Raw genomic sequence first — 22,606 nt, forward strand, 5'->3', positions numbered from 1 at the left:
CGTCGCCTTTTTCTGCGGTCGGGAAGAGCACTCGATCGCCAATCCGCCGCCGCCGCCGAGCGATAGGCGGCTCGGTGGCGGTGGGAGAGCCTTGGTTGCTGCGGCGGAGGGGGGCGGAAGCGCCAGTCTTGCCCCGAAAATGGCTGAAACTGACATTGTGAGTGATGAAGGAATGAAGGGATAAGAGTTGGATGATGAAACTGATAAGAATTGTTATTTTATAATTGGTGGAAAATGGAAATTCTACAAAAATAGTTTCTCTATTTTACTCCATCTTCAACTATTAATTTTATTATGTTCATTAATTATTCAAAATTTAAGATATACTACTCGTCTACCCCCCATATTCAAAATAAAATATTTTTCTATTAGTTGTCCCTATAAAAATGAAATATTTCTCAAAAAATAAAAAAAATATTTCATATTTAGTGGAACATCGGAATAAGTATTGTTTTACAAATCAGTTTGTTACAATAACAATAATTTTTTTATAATTATAATGCATATTGTTAAAACTTAAAATAGTGAAATTATTAGTGGAAAATTATGAGACACAAGAATCTTAAAATTCTCAACAAAGAAGCTGAATTCTATGAACTATTGTCTTTTTTTCCCGTTCAATTAGTTTCCAATTTTCATAAAGCGAGGTTTTCTATTAATTTTGAGGTATATAATTATATATATAACTCAGTGATTACTTCAACATGTCCTAATATCATACTCCCTCCACTTCAACCAAACAATAATCATAATATACAATCTTGTCTATTCTAGCATACATATTACATTATAGTGGTATTCGGTTTGTAAGATAAAATAATACCAATATACAATATAGAATTGAGTTGTGAAAATTATTTTAGTCATAGGGGATTAGCTATGACTAATTATCTCATGATTATTCATCTAAGATTGAATTGCAGAATTAAATCTCATGAACAAAACACACTACATATTTAATTTGGAATACAATCTTGCAAACCGAACACCCCTCTATATATTTCAATCCCACCACAAAAAAAAAAAAAAAAATGAATAAAGAAGATAGTTTTATGAAGAAATGAGACAATAGCCTGCTAAACCTCAATGGATGAAAAAAGAGATAATACAACTGAAGCATCATGTCACACTACTATGAACAACTTCTCTTACTTCTGTACTCTAAAATACTAATGAATATCTACTCTCGCAGAATCTGCTCTAACCCAGTCAGGTTGCAACTTCAGATTTTGTCAAAAAATCATTGACACAAATAGCTACGAAAAGGACTAAAATCGAGTCACCGGTTTATATTTTGGTGAGATTAGATAGGGAGTGTTCTTCCCGGATCTGGGAGCTACGATACAAAATGGCGATGAATGGAAGCAGAAAGGGTGTGTTAAACCTCACATCATCCGTTCTTCTTACAGAACCTTGGAAGAGATGATCGCATCTGCCGCTTTACAGAGACCTTCACATCGTCCCCTTCCGAATCACTAGCATAGTTACTAATGCCTGCACACAAGCATAAAATTTATTCCTACTGAACTTTGAATGAATGATCTTTCATGTGATTAATCGTAGAACTTGAGGGCATAATGCAACTCAAACAAGTACTAATAATTTAATGTTATCATTAAAAACAATAATATGAATTTTAATTTCTTCCTCCAAATGCCCAAAAGGAGAATATGGTGAAGCTTAGCATTCTGGACATCATGTATCAATTATATTAACCGTTTACAGAGTTTCTGCATCAGTGCGCAAAAAATCTCACGGGCTAAACAATCATATACTCCATCTCTAAAATAAGCTAAAAAATGAAATAACAAATTTGTAGGGAAGAGACATATTTAAGAAGCAAAATAATGAAATAACAAACCTTCTGATTTAATGGCTTCTTTTTCACGAAAGCCGTTTCTTGGATCTTTTGTGTTGTAACTGTGACGCTTGGTTGATATTGTAATTGTTCCACTTGTGATTGATTCTTCTGGTGTATCACAGAGACCAGTAAAAGGCTTCATGTAACAGAACCTAAAACCAAACACAAGATTTTATTCATCAATTATGTTGATTCTGCAAATATCACATCTGTCTGCATTTGTAATTTATAAGTTTATGAATAGAGTATAATATTTGCATGAATGCAAAATAAAACTAATACTACTGATGATTTGGAAAACATCCTCTAACAGTTGTGTATATGGAGCTACCAAATGTTTAGAGTAAATTTTAAATGGAAAATGATATATAACCATTGTGAAGGTAATGTCTTGCTGTCAAAATCAGCGCTTAGCATCCTCCATTTTCTGCATTTGTCACACTGCACCCATTCATGATCAGGTTTGTCTGACGCATTACCCTTTCTCTGTACAAGAAACAAATCTATATCAACCAGACTAACCTTACTAATCTTGTAGGGTAAATTTTCTATGAGAACACTATATATACTGAAATAGAAAATGGTAAAGGATAGATTAGAAACTAGAAACGAAGTTTATCTTAAAGAATAGAAGGAAATCATAATTCAGAATTGATGAGTCAAGCCTCTAACTTTATGTTATTTCTTAGCCAATATGAAAATTTCATAAATTCTATGTGTAACAGTGTAACTACTAAGCATAGTTAATGTTGCATGCCGATTAGGCATCCAATTCTCTTTCAAAGAGATCTTGGCTAAGCTCCTGCTTACATCCCAGTCTCTGAAGATTAAAATCGGATGAAGTTATGCTGTAGAGTGAATGTTTGAAGCAATACTATAGAAGCTAATAAGACAGTTATTGTTTCTTTTAGGAGAAAGCAAATCAATTACCAATTGAATCTTATCAACATATTTGTCTATATATTCATTCGCTTTTTCACCCAGCCACTGCTCCAGTTCAGCATAGGCTTCACAGTCTTGGAACCCTTGCTTGTTGCTGTGCACCCAGACACAACCATTCTCATCGTCCTGTCAAAGAATAGAAGAGAAGAAAATTTAGATTGTCTCTGCTTCAATACTGCTGATATCTTTTTTATTATAGTGGAAGTCCTTTGGCCAAAGAAAACGATATTAAAACTATTGTGGTATAAAAGTCTGTTAATGAGGGAAGAGTCATCACAGATTCTAATGTCAGTGCTACTAATGGTTACAGCTTATCGAACATCACCGATTCAGATAAAAAACCCACATCACAAAAGATCACCTCAACATACAAAAGGTTAGCTTTATATTCAAAGGTATTGTCTGGCTTAAGTTACGAGGACTTTGATTTTTGCTGATTTAAACAAAGTGGATGAACAAAGATCCAGGATACTCATCTCCCTTCGCAGGTGGGCAGTTGAACAAAACAAAAGATCTTATAATCCCTACTAATAAAATAACAATTCTGACCAAATATAATAACTTGTAATTTGACATGTTATACTTAATTCAGTTAATTGAACACAAATAAATTACCACACCCATTGTTAATTGCAGTAAAAGTTAATAAAACTTACAAGAATCGAATTTGCCATAGCATAAAGTACAATAAAATGCAAGTTTGTAGAGAAGTATGAAAACCAAGACTCTGCTCATTTTTAGTAAAATATAGGATTGGGCCCTCATTGATGACATGTTTAGGACTGGTTATGGAGCCTCAACAAAGATAGATATCTTCAGATGTGCAGATTTAGACTTCTGTTCAGTGATTGACAAAGCACTATTTTTGTACCAAGATGGCTAAACTCTCAATTTAGCATGTAACATATTGAGATGATAACTAAACCAAGGATAAAATCATTTTACGAAGTTTACCATTATTTTAGTAACATCAGCCACACCAATGATGCCACGTCCACAATCTCCATTGTGAACCATGCTTCCAACTCTCTTATAAGCCTGAAACACGTGATGCACAATATGAATTTATAAGCCCAGCATAAAATAACGCGATGCACAATAAGAATTTAGTTTTAAATTTTTAATATATTTCCTTGTCTCTTATTATTTCCTAGTAGGACTCTATTGGATATTCTGTAGGGTTCATATAACCCTCAATGTGCATGTTTTGGGGATTATAATTGTTCTTTTTATGAAAATTATAGCACTATCATTGTTTACTAGGATAATTCAAGGATTATAACTTTGAGTTGCTAGGATACATTGAATTAAACAAGACACGACTGAAACACCATGCTCAAATTGATCCGTACTACATGGGGGGGGGGGGGTGAGGCAAGGCGTGACAGCAGTGCCGTTGGTTCGAACAGGATAATAGATGTCTTATCGTCTCTGTATCTTATTCATTTCCAGGCCTCATGCTTCTTAGTTAAGTTAGATGTAGATATACTCCATTTTAAGATGCGGCAAGATTCCATTTTCTTTAAACAAGAAGGTCAACTACCATAATTTCCTTGATGGCTAAAAGATGCAAAAAAAATATTAAAAGGATCCTCCTTACGGATCAATTTCCAGATGTCTTTAAGACCTTAAGCAAGAAAGTCGTTAGAGTCAGGTTCAAGTTAAACCCTTGTATAAACTAAGTAAGACAGCAGCATGTGCCAATGCTACATGATCTAAGTATCATTTAGCATGAGAAACACAAAATAAATCTTGAAATCAATGTCATTTATACAGTATCTAAGAGACTAGATAATGTTGGAATGACAAAATACATCACTTCCCATAGTGCCAAGGAAGTGCAAGAAGCAAACCGAACAGGTTAGGGAATTAAATGATTTCTTTTCCTAGTGCAACAAAATAAAGGAAAAAGAAGTGTACGCTTACCTCTATTAAACGTCCGTGCCAATATAAAAATATTCCACTATTTGCTTGCTCCCATTCCAATTGAGAACGGCCAAGAGTAAGTTGAACTGGTTTTCCTAAGATGGTGCCATTTTCAACAGTAGTCTTACTCAATGATTTTGCAAGGGGTCGACTTCTAACCTATTAAAAAACGTGGGGGAAGGTGAGAGATAGAAATAATGATAAAAATTAATTAATTTGCTCCACACTAAATCAAGCACACGTGTTACAGCAAAACAGAAAGAACTAATGTTAAATTTCTCTCATCTCAAGAAAGAAATGTCTCAGTTTTAAGATCGCCTACTTAATCATTTACATTCATAAGAAATGTATAGAAATGTTTATAAACACAAATTTGGTGCCTTGAACACATAAATTTTGTTACCAGTGCTCCCTGTACATAGATCTTCATCCTTGGATCTAAGAATATCACCTCCAAATACGATTTCAGACAGTAGTCCAAAGGAACCTGAAATTAAGAAACCACGTCTTAGTTTTTGTATGAATAATTCATTTGAGATGCTATCAGGAAAAAGACACACCGACAAAGACATTTGCCCTGGACGGCATCTTGTCCTTCTTGACCGAATGAATATACCACCCTGATGAAACGAACTCCCGCCAGTGAACCCAGCTTCCCATTTTAAACTATAATCTGATCCCCATTCATCCAGATTCCATATATAAATTTGTGTTCCAGTACCATCTGCCCCAAAGATACCCACTTTTTCACCAATAAGATACTTATCAAATGGGGAATATCTTTTAATGATCTTCAAGTACAACTTTGCCGCATCCTTATTCTGGACATCTGTGTCCACTTCCATGGATTGCCCAACTCTGCGGTAGCTTACAATGGGTATCTCCAGATTCTACAAAATAACATGCCAGAGAAAAATCAATTTAGTTCAGAACAAGCAACACTAGAGATTTAACTCCACATCCATCACTGGTATATATAATTGGGATTGGGGACTTGCATCTTTGCCTTCATTCAGCGACTGCGAGAGGAATGCAATTGATCTGGAGTTAGTTGTCTGGGTCAGAACCAAAGCATCCTTTCCTAGTCGCATAGTGCCAGTCTGCGAAAATAACCAAACAAAAATACATATTCTGGTCATTGTTCGGCAATAGCTTTTTCCAATGTGGCCCACAAGACTACACAGGTAATCCTCCAAGACTTGCACCATATATATAGAAACTGAACATATTCATATTAGGTATGTTTTACCACAGTAAGAGTCTTCATATATAGCTATTATATATATATATATATAACACCCATGCTATATGCATTACATTATGAACTAAAGACCTTCAATTAGTATTAACCACTGGGGATCAGCTTCAGTATAAAACTTTAGAAGGGAAGAAAGAGTACAAACAAATATCAGCTTCAGTATAAAACTTTAGAAGGGAAGAAATAGTACAAACAAATATCAGCTTCAATACAGAACTTCACATATTGAAAAGTAGAGACAAGTATGAGAAGTAAGAGTAACTGGTATCATATTCAATAAGGCCTCTCTTGTATGAAGATAAACATACATAAAGGCAACATTTAGTTGAAAATATTTATGAAGATAAACCACTGTATGTTAACTAAGCTGGACTGTGAAGAAGTACCTTAAACCCAATTCCATACATTCCAATATGATTGGGGTCATCTACTTCAGTTTTCCCGTGGCCAAATGATACCATTCTTTGGATATCTGCATGGCTCATTCCATGGCCATCATCGATCAATGATAACATAGGAATTTCTTTGCAAGAAATTTTAGAATAGAACTTATTGATAGCGATTTCCAGTCTGAAAAACAACATTAGATATCATATATGTTAAAGAGAATATAATAAAATATAAAATAAAAAAGGAAACATGAAACATGCAATTACAATTGAGAAGGGGGGACACATAGAAACAACATATAAACAATAATAGTTGGTCATTTCCATTTTTCCCAAGCATCTCAAAAAAAGACAACTCACTACTTTGGACTTAGAAAACTAATGCTGTTTAAAAATGGTTATGTATAAGTTACTTCAACACCAAGAAGAAGAGAAAACATGTACACCTACTTGGTTGCTTTTGCATCCCTTGCATTATCAACAAGCTCAGCAACTGCCCCAAATATCCAACTGGAATGTGCTTGACCAAGTGTTTTCAGATAACTGGGATGTGCTGTTACATAATTTCTCTGAAAGGGTTTAACTGTTTCAACAGAATTTCCTAATTGACTGCTAGCTTTAGCTGACAAATCACAAGAGGAATCTCCATTTACTTCTGCACATTGTATCTTAGGAGAATATTTATCTTGAGAAACGTTTGAGATCGACATAGCAACCTCACCAGCCTGAGATTGAGATGTAGGCGGAGATATTTGATCAGAATCAGCAACCCCTGCTCCAGCTTAAATAGAAGAACGTAAGATTTGAGTACAATATAAAATAAATTATGTTTAGTAACTTTAGTTTCTTCTCTTCTATGCTAAGAGTTAGAAGTTATGCATAAATTTATTACCATGCAAGCATTTCAGTTTATATGATTTCCAATAAAAGATGGGATGAGCAGTATCCAGGTCAAAAACAGCTGGAAGGACATATGATTCATTCAAGGATAAAAAATTGAACTTTGCTATCTGGATAGATAACATGAAAATAACAGAGGAAGTTCATTTGCATTGTTCATGATTTGATGAAAACATTGGGATCAGGAAGAACAAATAGATGGCTTTTCCTACTTTCCTTATTTGTAATGAATGTTATACTATTACTTACTTATTTCTTTATAACTAAAATTGACATTTTAGTTTAACTGTAAATGGACAGTAAAAAAATATTACTAAGTAAAAATATATTCCTATCAAAAATATAAAAAATTATCCTGTTGGTATTAGTTCATATATTCACATGAAAAAGAAATAAAAGATAATCATATTCCCCCTTAAAATAAATACTACTACTACTTATACATCATTTTTATAAAGTAAGAAAAACATGATTACCTTTTTATTTATTTTTAACTAAATGCTATTGATGAAAAAAAAACCTTGTATCCACTTCATAGTTCAATAAATAAATAATTTGTTAAAACAAAATTAGAGAGAAAAAAAAATCATCACTTGAATTAATTAATTTTTTCTTGCTAAAATGTTTGCTATTTATATTAATTTTAGTGTAAATTTATTTCGATATTTGAAATCACATTCAGTAAAAAAAAATATATCTATTAATTAAATCCATGATTTTTTTTAAAATTTCTTATATAATAGTATTACAAAAGAATGTAGCTTAAGCATGAAAGAGCAATTTTACTAAATTAATAATATTACTCACTACACTTCAATTAAAGAGTAATTATAAGAAAAGTTTATCATACAAACGAGTTTATTCAATTTATAAATTATACTATGAAAATACAATTGATGTTTTCTTTCATGCTTCATTCAATGCACATACCAATTATAGGAAATGTCCCCTAGCTACATTTTTTCTAGTACCAATCACCTCTTACATACATACTCTCTCCGCCCATGTTACTCGCACTTTTCATTTTAGGTTGTAAATTTCGGATTGATTTTTTAGTATAATTAAATTAGTATTTTTAAGTGTAATGTGAGATCAATTAATAAAGGAACACATAATTAACTCTAATATATTAATTAAATACCCTAATTCTTACTTAAAATCGAAATAGTGTAAGTAGTTTGGGACGAGCCGAAATAGAAAAATGCGAGTAACACGGGACATAGGGAGTATTATGTAAAGAAAAATGATAACACGGCCTATATGGAATATTCTTGAGAATCTACAGAATTTAAAGATGAACTTGCTAAGTAAGTAAGATATTTTCAATTTTCCTTTCTATCTTGTATTTAAGATAATTTCAATTATTGCATCTCCCATTTTCCATTTTTATGTTGTATAACACAACTTACAACATATTGACAGGATACATTGATTATCATTCATTTAAGTTTTGGGTCAATGGTTCTAAAACTTGGGATATGAAGCTCTTAGATCAAAGCAACACATTATATTTCTTCTCTAGATCCTAACTTGCATAATTAGTAAAATAGCAAAGAACCACCATTTACTAGGGGGTTTAAGAATGCAAGAGTGATGATAAATCTCAACAGTCATGTTATGCTTCAAACCTGGAGATGTTTTTGATGCTTTCCCTTTGTATCGAACAGTTGCAAGGTCAGATCTTGAGCGTTCAAGGGAAGGTAGTATGTAGAATTCAAACAATCCGAAGTTTGATATAGCAACCTTCAAATTTAGGAAACATGACAGCATTACATTTCCCCAAAAACACAAGAACTGAGACCTAGGTCCATAATAAGTCCCAGACACAAAAAGCAAATAGTTCTTGTCACCTTCTAAGCATGGGACTAGCATTACTTCAGTAAAAAGAGTTCCAGAATACTTGTAATTGTATATTACCCTGTTATGCTTCTGAAGGAAATCCAAGAACTGCCCCCATTCTTTTTCCTGATGGGAATCTTCACAGGCTGGTATTATAGAAAAACCAGGCAATGAAGATAGAAATCTGACCTTGTCTTTCCTGACAATGGAAGTTATGTCCCAAACTGCAGGCCTGTCATTCATGTACTTTTAAAAGGCTTGGATATTTTATAAACCAAAGAATGCAATTAGATTTCCAAATTAAAGGCACAAAATAGTGACAAGAAGAACTTAGAAATCAAAAGGGAAAAAGATTGCTAGACTGTCAGGCTCTTTTGACATGATCAGTATCTATGCGGGAGCATGTATACATAAAGACAAACTACTAGTAAGTACTAACAAGTTCATAAATCCACAGTCCACATCCATATATTGTGAAATTGAGAGAAGACAACTAATAAATCTACAAATGGTTTTGGATTTTGCACTCTATTTATCCAACTGATAGTTGTTCCATTTTCTACTATCAGATATGTTAATGCAGGTAAAATTTCAAGACTTCGTGAAAAAATAGTTTTTGTCATGTGTGTTGATTGATACAAGCTCTGTTGGGACAGCATAAATGCTTGGGCCATTATGTATATAGGCCATTTATGTGCCTTCATGACAGCTAACACAAGTTAATGTGAGTATGATTCTCATCTACTCATACTTCTACTCAACTCCCCAATTAGTCAAACAAGTGAGGTTGATAAAAATTTATACATTTACTTTTATCCTTTAGTCCGTGTAAGAATTCCTATGTGTTACCTTCTTATTTTTAATATCATCAGGCAATCAAAATTGTAATTGACAGATTTTAAATATATACTAGCAACAAGTAGGCTACTTCAACCTGTAGTTACATTACCCATTGGGTGGAATAATAAGCATAATGTATCATGTTCAATGCTACAGTAATACAAACCAAAATCCACAAACCATGGGCATGTAGAAGAGCTATATACAAGGTCCAGGGAAGACGAACCATAGTATATTAACTTCCACAAAACATCATATACAGCATGAGTGTGATGTATGTTGCCTCATTGAGAATCTTAAAGGACATGTCAATACATTAGTTGCAGTCGTGACTTACATTTGGCTGGGTGGATTGACACATGCTGCACGACTTATAATTCTTTTATCCTTTGTCAGTTTAAAAAGAGTCTGGGAACACCCTACAGAACATTGCATCAAAAGGTCAAATATAGAAGCCTATAAGGCTTAATTTGGTTGAAATCTATTCATTCACAAAGCACTTACATGAGTGGATGAGTAAAAGAAGCCATAATATCAAAGCTCATGCACAAAAAACATAAATCCACCAACTTAACTCACAACATGCAATGTACAAATTTCCATTGATCTTTTTTTGGGGGGTGGGGTCCTTCTCTTATCTCATAAACTAATCAATATGGATGCATGTGAAAGAAAATATGTTTGACCAAGGTGATGTTCATTTGAGTGGAAAAAAAAAGAAAAGAAGAAAACACACACACACACACACACACATATAGAGAGAGGGGGGGGAGACAATTTACGGGAACAAAAGAAACAAAGAATTATTCAACGCGGATGAATTGAAGTGCAATAATCACCTTCTCCCATTGGAGTATCTTCCATGAAATGATCCCCCATTACAAATCCAGTCACGACATGTAACTTTTAGGAAACAGAGAAGATAGGGTAAGTTCCTTTAATCAAGCTCAACAAATAAACATTTTATAAATTTACAATTTAGCAACAAATCTTTTGAAAAAGCATCATCTAAGAACGAGAAATAGAAAGTTCAACGATAGCATTCCCACGAATCACAGCCATATGCAGCTTGTGATATGTAGCACACAAATCATTGTTTCAACCATACTTTTCACACAGTAAAAACTCAAGAGCAGTGGGAGAAGGTGGTGTACAACCATTGACCAAACTCTCAACACTAGCCGACCACATTTCTAATTCACATCATCGGCGCCTTAATCACATCCTGACCTGACTTCGAAATACGCCACCGGTCAATTTTCTCATCTAAAGCATGTGCAATTAACTCACCACCTAGATACCTCGCACTACCGAGCTTTTTATTCAAGAGAATTTGCAATCATATAAAAAATCACACCATCATCAACCAAAGCAACACTATTATGAAGCCATATCTTATAATCAGCACTACGAGCATCACTTTCGGTGCATTCAACGAGCAGCACAAACACTCACAAGTACAGCGCCAGCCTCACACACAACACAAAAGATCCAGCTCAAAAACTCAACAAATTAGCAAAATTTCAAATGACGAAAAAACGTTTACAGTAAAATCAATCGACACAAAAAGCAAGGAACACTCAAAAAATCAAACATCATCACTCAATTCTGCAGCATACACAAAATATCATAACCCTACGCCATGCAATCAAACTATTGAAAAGGTGCTGAAGCTATTTCAACATTTTCGAACGAAGCGGGAAAACAAAATAGCTGCCTCGTCACCAAAACCCTACCACCTACGAAAAAAGGGGAACACTGTATATGATGATCAAAACACGCCAAAACAACGAAGCAACAACAGCAAAATGTGAGAATTTTTAGATTTTCGTGCACGTATATATATACTTAGCTAGTTTAGCTTCAATGTGCAATCATAAATTCGTGAGAATTTGCAAATACTAACCCAGAATTTCCGATTGAAGACTGAGAGAGAGAGAGAGAGAGAGAGAATTGCTTCCGACGCTAGCACAGTAGCTATAGCTATAAAATAACCGCTGATTATTGGAGCCGTACAATTTGAAAAGATTTAATTGTAAATTGAATAAATATTACCCGATATAGTAGTGATTTAATTGAAAATTCTATTCTTCATACTTAATTAAATGTTTTATATTGGTAATTTTATTTTATTTTTACTATTTTTAATAAATTGACACCATATTTAGTTAACATTTTATTTATTACTAGTATTTTATTATAAAAATAGGATTCATTTTTTCTTATAATTTTCATTCACTTTTATTTGTTATATCATAGAACTAAAGTGAAAGGCAACAGAAAATAAATGACTAATTAATACGACGGCACTGTCCCAGAAAGATTGTCTCATTTCATTTTTCACACTTGTTTTGCAAAAGTAATAAGAAATAGTTAAAATAGAGAGAGTAAAGTAAAAGAGAATAATATAGAGAATAATCTTACATAAATTATTCTTTCTCTTATTTTACTCTCTCTTAACTTTACCTATTTATTATAATTTTTTTAAAATGGGTGCAAAAAATAAATTAGGATCATCTTTCTGGGATGGAGGAATCACATCTGTATAAATATAAAGATTTGAGATCAATTATGAATCAATTTTGAATGTAATTTGCAATTATGAAAACTAATTGAGGGCAGTATATACAGCCACAAAATGTGACGTTATTTTCAATGTTGATTATATATGTGTGCATCTGATTTTATGTGTCTTCCAAATCTTGTTTTCTTTTTTAGTAAATTGATTGTTGTTTATTGGATCATAAAAATACAAAATGGAGTTGCGATAATATTGTTTCGGATTTTATAAATTGCTAAATCTTATTTTCAAAACTTATAAATGGTGTGAGTTACATCCGCATATTTATCACCTACAAATTTATAAAATACGTCACTCAATCATTACAAAGTAAAGTTCAATGACATAATATATTGATACGCGCGATCATCAACACCAAAGTGTGGATAAAATATTTGAATAATTATTTAATAGACTATGACTCAAACATAGCTAAATTAATTCCCTTGTTCGAATGCTCAAGGAGTGGGCCCGTGCGGAGGGCTGCGGCAACGGTGACCACGGCACGAGGGCCGGGGCCAAATAGGGTCTTCAATATAGGAAGAGCCTGGATGGTTGATTTGTGGCTTCTCCATCGTCTCGCCTGTTTAATTGACAAACATACATTATCATATAAAAATCGATGGTTGGGCTAGACATTTCACATTCAGAGGCTCGAGAAGAAAATAACATACTATAGACGTTGGGAAGTTCCCTAGCTACAATAGCTTGTGGTGACATTGTGAGAACTATGAGAAGAAAAATTTCAAGAAAAGCCATTACTTTAGCTCCCATATTAATGTTGGAGGCTAAAAATTAAGATGTTTTTATTTGTGACTTAGTGTTTGATTAAATCCTCAATTTATAGAGATAGATTTGAGTATTTTTGAGATACACTTGGGCCCTTGGCTACTTCCACACATAACATTATGTTTTGGAAAAAATTTCATCATGCACGTTACTTTCTCCCTCTCTAAATAATTGTCCTATTTTTTAGTTATTTTTTTTATTTTATATACGTAATAAGTACTCTATAATTATCCATCTTTAGAGTTTTCTTTTCAAGAAAGTGATTTAAAAAAAAGTTTGTTGAATATGGATTCCATTTATGTATACTTGTTTACCGTTTAAAGTGGTAAAAGATAAATGAGATTCATATTCAAGGAATATTTTTTTCGTATACAACTTGATCATTCATTATTATATGGGAAATAGGCTAATTAACTAGTCAATTTTTAAGTGTTTTATCCGTCCTATAGCAAGTGATCGATTTTTCTTTTTTAGTTATTTCATTAGAAGTGAGTGATTTTAATTTTTAGCTAAAAATAAAATATTTAATTACTTTTATTTTACTTTCTCTTTGTTTTTCTTACTTTATCATTTCTACTTAACTCAATAAATATCAATTTTTAAAACTTATGCCGAAAAAGTATCAATCACATGCGATAGGACGGGGGAGATTAGTAATTATGCTCTAGCTCCTTAAAGGGACTTCAACAAATAGTAAAATTAATGGGATAAAATGTTTGAAAATTTTCTAAGTAGAGTATAATATCAAACATATTCAAATTCCCTTGTTCGGGCTTGAATGCTCTAGGAGTGGCCCATGCGACATCGGTTACGGTAGCCACACGAGGCTGGATAGCCAATTTGCGACTTCTCCAACGTCTACAAACATATATTAGCACACAATATTCAATGGCTAAGCTAGACGTTTCACGTTCAGAGGCTGAAGAAGACATTTAATATATGTATTGCATTAATTCAAGATGAAATTAAATGTTTAAGAAGAAAGAATTAAATTTCAAGAAAAGGAATTACTTTTGTGTGACTTAGTGTTTAATTCACTCTTCAATTTAAAGATAAATTTGAGTATTTTGGGATACACTTGACCTACTTTTGCATAGTTCATGACATTGAGTGCATTGAAAAATTAAAGCAGTTGGAAAGTTTTTCCACACAAAACATATCAATCTCTAAAAATTTATCCTATTTACCTCTTTTCTTTATTTTATGCAATTAGTACTCTATTTGTCCACCAGAATCTTTTTTTACCAGAGTTTTAATAAATATAAGGGTTTTAATAAATACTATGGTGGAAAACGAATTAAAAAAAGTTCATAGAATATGAATTCTATTTTTAATTAGTAAAATTTAAAGCAGCTGGAAAGTTTTTCAGAACTTCTTTAAATAATGAATGCATTGAAAAATTAAAGTAGTTGTAGATGAAAATTTTTTCCACATAAAACATGGCATTTAAAAAAATTTATCAACTTGCACATTACTTTCTCCATCCTAAATTATTTAGCTCTTTTTTCTATTTTATAGTACTAATAAGTACTCCATGCGTCCAAGCTAAAATGACACACTCTCCTTTTTAGTTTATTCTTAAGATGACACATTTCTATTTTTGATAAATACGATATCTCTTTCCAATTAATACACATAACCACTTTTTCGGACTCCAATTAAAATATTCAACTCTCTTTCTCTCTCCATTTAATACTTACACCCACCTTTTATCTTTTCAATTAAATGCATTAACAAACAACTTCTAAAATCTTGTGTCAACTAAGAAACATGTACTCCATTCATCCATCATTAGAGTATTTTTTTTTCAACCCAAATTTTATGAAGGAATGTGAGTTAAAAAAGTTCATAGAACATAATTCCATTTTTAATGCGTAGTAGTTAGTTGAATAGAATGAATTCATGAGAATCATCTATTTACCAATTATAAGAGTACAAATTAAATAAAATTCATATTTATGGACGAACCAAAACAAAATTAAACTCTTAGAGTATAAAGAGTATTTTTTTTCTTATACAACCTCATAATTTAATTATACAGGAAATTAAATAAATCTAATCAGTTCCATTTTATAGTAATTATGCTCTAGCTCCATACAAAGATGCTTTTGATTATTCACCAAGAATAAATGCTATACAATTAAAACACACAAACTTTGCACTACACACCTCTAAAAGAAGCTGCATTTTTGGTAGCCTTCAACTCATACAATATTCATCAAACCACCCTTTTTTTTCTTCAACTTTTCATGAAAATCTACCAAATTTAAAGCTAATCCTTGTCGTCTTCATCGATGAAATCCTGCATTTGATCATGCTCTACTTCCACCTCTCCATTCATCAAATCTTCGCCTCCGTCTCTCTCAACCCCATCCACCCGCGGCCTCAGCTCCTTCCTCCCGATTTTCTCATCGCTCTCCACGTGTTGCGGATTCTTGAAATTGTAAAAAAACCACACACAAATGGCCACAAGCACAAGTATGCGAATGACATGCTTCACCTTCAAGCCTTTGGCTCTCAAATTTGGATGCATGGCAAACTCACCAATGGTTTTAGAGTGTGGAGAGGCAAATATATAAAGAAAATAAAGGAATCATACATATCACTTGCAAAAGTGAAGTAAGCATTGATTCTTGAATAATGGGAACATTATCTTTGGATATATTTGTAATCTCACTTTTGTGGCTAGACCCCTTTTCAAGATTACTAGAGATTGGCTTGAGAAGGAAAGTTTAAAAAATGAGTGGATGTGAAAAAAGTTGGTAGTTTGAGAGATTTAATGAGAGGGAGTGGGGATAAAGGCATTTTAAATGTGTTGGCAATTGGTATATATTTATGGGACCTCCATTGTAGTTCTAACTGCCTAGGTAATTATTGTAGTCTTTTGGAGTACTTTTAAATGGAAAAAATAATACCATTTTATGAAATAATTTACAAAGAACACAATACGAATATCACATTCGAAAAATTATACTACATGAAATGTGCGTATCACACGCGAGTTAGAATATTTTTGTACTTCATATTGTGAATAAATAAAATAAGTGAGACTAAAAAAATTTAGGAGTATATACCAAGAGTATATAAATCTAATGAAATATTTTATATACAAATAAAATATTAGGGGACAATAATATCTTCCAACTTTCACATAATACATGTTAACCTAGCAAAGATAGCTATCATTCTCATCTTCTTCGTCAAATATTCATGTATCATCTTCTTTTCGGACGACAAACATCTTCCTACAGAAGCTTTGTTCATTGGTCAGTTCAAACAGTGACATCTCTCCCTCTTTTTATTCAACAAACAAAGAAGTAATAGTGTAAATGAAATTTGAAAAAAAATATATATTTAGGGTGTTATAGTTCAACACAACAGATCGTAGATATTGTACAAAATAGCATAAAAAAGAAAAGAAAACATGATACCCTTTGTAGAATGATTGAGGAGCTATTCAATCCTAAAATGAGTTGAAGTATTGTTGAAGTTGCCCCTAGCAAGAATGAATTTTCTTCAATTCTTCAAGCTTTTCAGCTTGGTGGAACTCAATATCTTTGTGTTTCTATTTTCGCAAAGTATCCTTGTAAAAGCCAAATTTATAGAAAATAGAAAATGGGTACCTTTTCATATTCTTTGTGACTTTAAGCCAATATTATATGTGATAAACTAAATTGATAACAAATGAAGACCTTTCAAATTATAATCCATTAATAAAAATTATTTGGATTAACAGATTTTTTATCAGTCATCGTTTATAACTGTCAGTGCTACATTATAAATTAATTATACACCATTAATTCATAGATATGATTCAAACAAATTAATTGGGTGGTGGTGGTAAATTGCACTCATTCTTTAATCCCAATATTGAATAATTGTAATGGTAATGGTAATAAATATGATAATGATAATTAGTGTTGTAATGGTAATAAAAGGTAGTAATTAGAACGTATATGCTAGTTACCCATGGTTGAATATAAGAAAAACTCCCACCGTAACTTATGGAGTATAGGCTCGAAATGTAGTATTCAAATTGATCCCATAATTTGTAAATATTTTAAAATAAGGACAAAACTTATAAATATTTTAAAAGAACGCCAAAACTCGGCTTTTATATATGTACTAGTATCACCCACATGCGATGCACGATTCATTTTTTTTATTTAAATTTATTTTATAATGTAAAATGATGTTATAAATTCATAAAAATATTATTGTATGAAATGTGAAATCATAAATATATAAAATAAAATAGAATTATTAAAAAATATAAAATCAAATAAAGAAAAAAAATAACACACAAATATATTGATCGGTGATTTTGGCAAAAATATACATACATATTATTATTATTAACATTATGATAGTTATTTATATCTATTTTATGATTAGTCAATTAAATCATAATTTCTTAATTGATTTTTGGTTAATCTCATAAGTTATAAGTTATAAAAGTAGGTAATTAAATCACCACTTTTACACATTTCTCAATCCTGTCACTCACCAATTATTTCACTATAATATACATGTATTTGTTAGTATATTGGATTTGGAGTATTTTTTAAATCTTTGTAAACCACATTCCAAGATTAATTAAGAGTCACTATTCCCACTAAAATAAAACATCCATTGGTCCACTTCCAATTGTAATCAATAGCCACTACTCCAACTAAAACTCCTATAATCCACTTCCGTCAATTATTATACACTTAATTTTAGAATTTAAAGAACCAGTAGCATCGTCTTCACAAACTAAAATCGTCAAAATTTTACTGCTCTTTTCATTTTCCAACAACACTTGAAGATAAAATAACTCGGTTTGCTTAGAGCCATTTGTTGCACCTCTTATAACTATAATAAAATACATATATAATTCAAAATTTAAATAATAAAATATATGTTACAAAATTAATAATATATAAATAGAATGACAACTGAAAATTTTAATGATTACTATTGAAAAGAAAAATTATAATTATTAAAGTATGAAAAAAATAAATAAAATGGTGGTAATATATAAATTAGTGAGGACTAATAACAAAAACAAAAATATAATTGGCAAATAATATAGAGAAACCTAAATTTAGTGAATGCCAATAGTTCATTTCAATAAGTAATAAATCTAATTTATAATTAATCAGACTAATAATAATAATATAAATATTGAGAAAGACTAAATCCATGCAAAATTGAATAGGAGTATGGCAGCAGTAAAATGACGCAACACAGATATACCACCACATTGTCGACCTTCGTCCACGACCCTCTACTCATTCTCTTATGCAATTCGCCCTGAAATGAAAAAAAAACACAGAACCACACGAAAAAATTAACTCCACAATGATATAAACAAAAACTAAAGGTTAGCATAAATTTTCTAAACGTTTAAAATTCCACCATAAATCATAGAAGCACATAATGTAACCCTACATTAAAAGTATACTCATACAACATCTATGCATCAATAAACTTATTGTATCCTGCGAAATAGGCTAACAATATAAAAATATAAGCTTCCAAAAGTACCAATGGTTGAATTTATATTACAACAATTACATGCATTCAATTAGCACTCCACGTTGTAGCAGTTTTTTACCTTTCAAACCACGTTCATATAACTGCAATATCTAAAAATTCTATTAATAATAATAATTTTAATCAATAAAAAGCTTTTTAATTAAAATGGCATTTCTATAAATATTCTCAAAACCCTCCTTTTATATATGTTTAAAGATATTAGTCAATTTTTAAAAATATTTCTATATTTATATTAATATAATAAATTTTGAATTTTTTTATTTATTAACACATGTAAAGAGTGGGTATTTGGGTACCCGATATGTCGGGTATGAATACCCGGGGCGGGCATTGGAGTAATCGAAAATATATCGAATCGGATTTTGGATAGACGTTTAGATGATTTTCGAGTTTAAGTACCCGACTTTTTCGGGTTGGGTATCTACAGATACCCGTATTCCCACCCCTAGCCATTCCCCACAAAATTAAATCTACAATTGAGAGCATGATTATAGGGGCATTTACATATCCATCTGCAATTGTAATAAGAATTGTAACTGCCATATTATTGCATTAGTAAGAGCGTTGATTTGCTTTATTACGTGGTGTATGATAATTTTTTAATCCTCACCCTGTCATTGACCGTCTCATAGTACAAATATATATTATTAATAAAAATAAAATTAGTGGGGTTTGTATTATAATGAAAATGAGATTGTGACTTCTTCAATACCATAAAAATTATACTGCCATAAATTAATAAAAAAAATCAAGTTAATCAAAATATACTGATCTTAAAGAATATTATTGTAATTTGAATAGGATGACTCAATTAATTCATTGCATGAAAACCGAAACATAAAATCAATAAAATAGACGAAAATAAACTTCTTAATAAATAGACATTATTTAGGGTATGAATTAATTTTTCGCACTAATTCTAGAAGCAGAATAAATACATGAAATAATGTAAAATGAGATCATGGACTCTAGAAGCTGAACAAATACTATATATTTGAAAACTCAAAAAACAAACGTATGTTTATCGTATATGATTAACAATGATAATGTAGTCCAAGAATTTACACTAATTCTAGAATTATTTTGTAAATTATAAAAGATGTGCCTCACTTTCTAATTTTCATTCTTCTCAAATCCTCTGCTACTGATCCTGCTATACTCATTCGAAGGCATATCACTCTCCACACCGTCACTACTACCACAAATATGGAATTTTGATTGAATAAATGTGTTGGGTGAAAGATTATTTATAGAGAGAAAATAGGGTTTTAGGGGCGGGCTATGATAGGCGTTTTGTGTACATAAATTATACAAAGACTGAAATTGAATTAGTTTTATTGTATATAAATATATACGTTACTAATAAGATTGAATACAACTTTGTATTTAATGAAGGCAACGTGCGCATAATGGGAGAAAAGTTGCAATCCTTCGTTAAATCAATAGAAACACAACATCAAATTTCTAGCAAATAATAAATGGCATCAATATTTGGATGAGAAACACCCGTAACGGCCTCATCAAATATTCCACCCCTCCTTAATTCCTTCTTGATGTCAAACAAATTAATGTACAAAATAAAATAAAATAAAATGAAACTAACGCATGATGCATCCAACAAACTTCTTATATATAACTTTTGTGAATTAATTTATAATGAATTAATGATTGAAATTCTTCAATGTATATATACGTTAGCACGTTACTTCGGAAAACGCTTGAATCAGTTTGGTGTCCAATATTTTGATCTATTACAAATCTGGTCTAAAACTTTTAAATATTCAAACTGAAGCCCATAATTCAAAAATATTCAAAATAAGGCCAAAATTCGCCTTTTATATATGTATAGATAGATTAAAATCGAACCACATCTTATTGCAGAACACAGACCCGTCACTTTTTTGACAACACAAATGTCATTTTTAGTTCGTTTTTAGTATATTCGGATTTTAGAAATACGGAGGTTATTTTAATATTGCTTCACAAGTCATCTTTTTCTAAAATGAACTAAAAACGAACTAAAAATGACTTCTATGCTATCTAAAAAAACATTTGCGTTTTGATTCTGATTCTGTATTCTGCACAAATCACAATTCTATATCTTATGTAAACACACATAAATGATATATATGCTCGATAAACATAATTAAATTACAGAAAGTATAGATGTTGGATTTCTTAGGCCTCTCCAGGGCTGAAATATAAATCTCCACATTTACATTTCCAACACATTGGCTTATAATTTGAAATATAATCTCCTCTCGAATATGCAATAATATTAATTCTTGGAGAATATAATTGTTTTGGGAAAATGATTTTCTTTGGTGTCACAATTGGAACCTGAACTGCCTCGCAATTTCCACAAGATTTACATTTTTTACCATCACATCTTGGAGGCTTTGATCCTATCAATGGTCTCATTTTGAGCACCTTTTCTTCACCTATTTTCTGCATATATACATAACCAATTCAGTATACAAAATAATTTTTACTACTAAAATTCAAACTCTTGCTATAAATATTTCAAGAAATTAAACCTACCATTGTGAGATCATTAGACAGTTTGGAGATTTGTCTTCCTGAAAAATGAAATAATAAATAGCATATCACACTAATTAGCTAAATGCTTGGTAAAAATGTATAATTATTAACTTAGTAGTATAAGTTTACTTACCTTCAACCATGAAATGGAGTGGGCTCAAAGTTAGTAACAACAAAAACTCCAATGCCAGCAAATATTTGAATTTCATGCATGCCATTGAACTTTTTTGAGGGAGAGAAAGTTGAAAAGGAAGGATACAAATTCAACTTCTCAAAGGGGTGGATTTAGAAGAAAAAAGAATGAACAAGAATATAAATAGAAAAAAATGATTAATGATTGAAGTTTAAAGACAAAAGGGTGTTCTGCAAAAGATGAAGTGTGAAAACAACCCTCCCAAAAGGGAAACAACCTTTTCAATGTGTCCTAGATTTATGAGTCCTTATAAATGGAGAAAAAAATCAAGGAAGACAGCTGCAAAATATGGGAATGATGAGAAAAGGATGATACCAATAAGAAAAGAATAAAAAGGATTTTTGTTTTTTTTCAAATTGCCTGCAAAAAAGATATATAATGGTGACATTTTATTGGATCAAGAAAGATAGGGATTTGAGCTTATGGGGTTTCATTTTCATGGATTTTGCGTAATTTCGTTATGTCCCCACCACATATATTTGAAAATGTATACACATTAGAGAAGTGTATTTATCTTTTGTTCGGTTTGATATATTAGATAAGATTATGTGTTACGAATGTGTTGATTAGATAGGCCATACATGGTTAGTTCTTAGTACAATAATATTTAATATCGTGAGAATGTCATGTATGTCTCGGATCAATCTCAAACAATGACATTATTCTGAATAATGGCGGATGCAGTAAACATAATTTGTAAGATCGGACACTAAATAAGGTCATTGATGGTTTCAGAATGTAAAGTGGTATATATTACGAGTTTAGCTCGCAATGAATGGCGGTCGAAGGGCGAAAGCGAATCATAGCCCTAAATGATGGATGTTGTTGTCGCAATGTGAGTCGGTTCCAACTCCAAAGTCCGAATTTAAAGGTAATTTATGTTTGGTGTTGGGGATCGGTTGATCCTCCGACCCCACCTAAATCTGTCATTGATTCTGTATGAAGTTTTTTAAGTTATAGTGAACAAGTGAATTATTTTTCCAGGTACATTTAAACAATGCATGTGTATAGTATATATTGTAACTTA

The 22,606-nt window shown here is 31.6% G+C and overlaps 2 protein-coding genes and 1 long non-coding RNA gene across 7 annotated transcripts; all 3 read right to left on the reverse strand.

Moving 5' to 3' along the window:
• Positions 1–1,088: 1,088 nt before the first annotated feature.
• LOC125224491 (uncharacterized) lies at positions 1,089–11,933 on the reverse strand. Of its 5 annotated transcripts, none has more exons than XM_089057713.1 (17): positions 11,862–11,933; positions 10,795–10,858; positions 10,293–10,374; positions 9,194–9,347; positions 8,905–9,019; positions 7,098–7,148; positions 6,827–6,998; positions 6,374–6,557; positions 5,728–5,829; positions 5,290–5,619; positions 5,133–5,216; positions 4,730–4,888; positions 3,758–3,841; positions 2,792–2,929; positions 2,235–2,347; positions 1,862–2,013; positions 1,089–1,494 (listed from the first exon to the last, which is right to left on the reverse strand). In XM_089057713.1, the coding sequence occupies exons 2-17, from the start codon at positions 10,832–10,834 to the stop codon at positions 1,391–1,393; spliced, it is 2,064 nt and encodes a 687-aa protein (XP_088913839.1). In that variant the 5' UTR covers positions 10,835–10,858; positions 11,862–11,933; the 3' UTR covers positions 1,089–1,390. The 5 variants fall into 5 exon arrangements, with proteins under 5 accessions (XP_088913839.1, XP_088913837.1, XP_088913836.1 ...); XM_089057711.1 differs by having other exon boundaries at positions 7,098–7,157; XM_089057710.1 differs by having other exon boundaries at positions 6,827–7,148.
• Positions 11,934–12,797: 864 nt separating this feature from the next.
• Positions 12,798–13,328, reverse strand: LOC125218651 (uncharacterized). Its single transcript, XR_007175995.2, has 2 exons — positions 13,190–13,328; positions 12,798–13,098 (listed from the first exon to the last, which is right to left on the reverse strand). It is a non-coding gene; the product is annotated as an uncharacterized LOC125218651 (long non-coding RNA).
• A 7,672-nt stretch (positions 13,329–21,000) lies between these two features.
• On the reverse strand, positions 21,001–21,709 carry LOC148934482 (EPIDERMAL PATTERNING FACTOR-like protein 2). Its single transcript, XM_089064129.1, has 3 exons — positions 21,520–21,709; positions 21,387–21,424; positions 21,001–21,293 (listed from the first exon to the last, which is right to left on the reverse strand). Exons 1-3 carry the CDS (start codon positions 21,602–21,604, stop codon positions 21,024–21,026), a joined length of 393 nt encoding a protein of 130 aa, XP_088920255.1. The 5' UTR covers positions 21,605–21,709; the 3' UTR covers positions 21,001–21,023.
• Between the last annotated feature and the right edge of the window lie 897 nt (positions 21,710–22,606).

This window comes from Salvia hispanica, chromosome 1 (assembly GCF_029641045.1).
Source record: "Salvia hispanica isolate PSC_SH4W2 chromosome 1, Shi_PSC_v1, whole genome shotgun sequence".
Lineage (NCBI taxonomy): Eukaryota > Viridiplantae > Streptophyta > Magnoliopsida > Lamiales > Lamiaceae > Salvia > Salvia hispanica.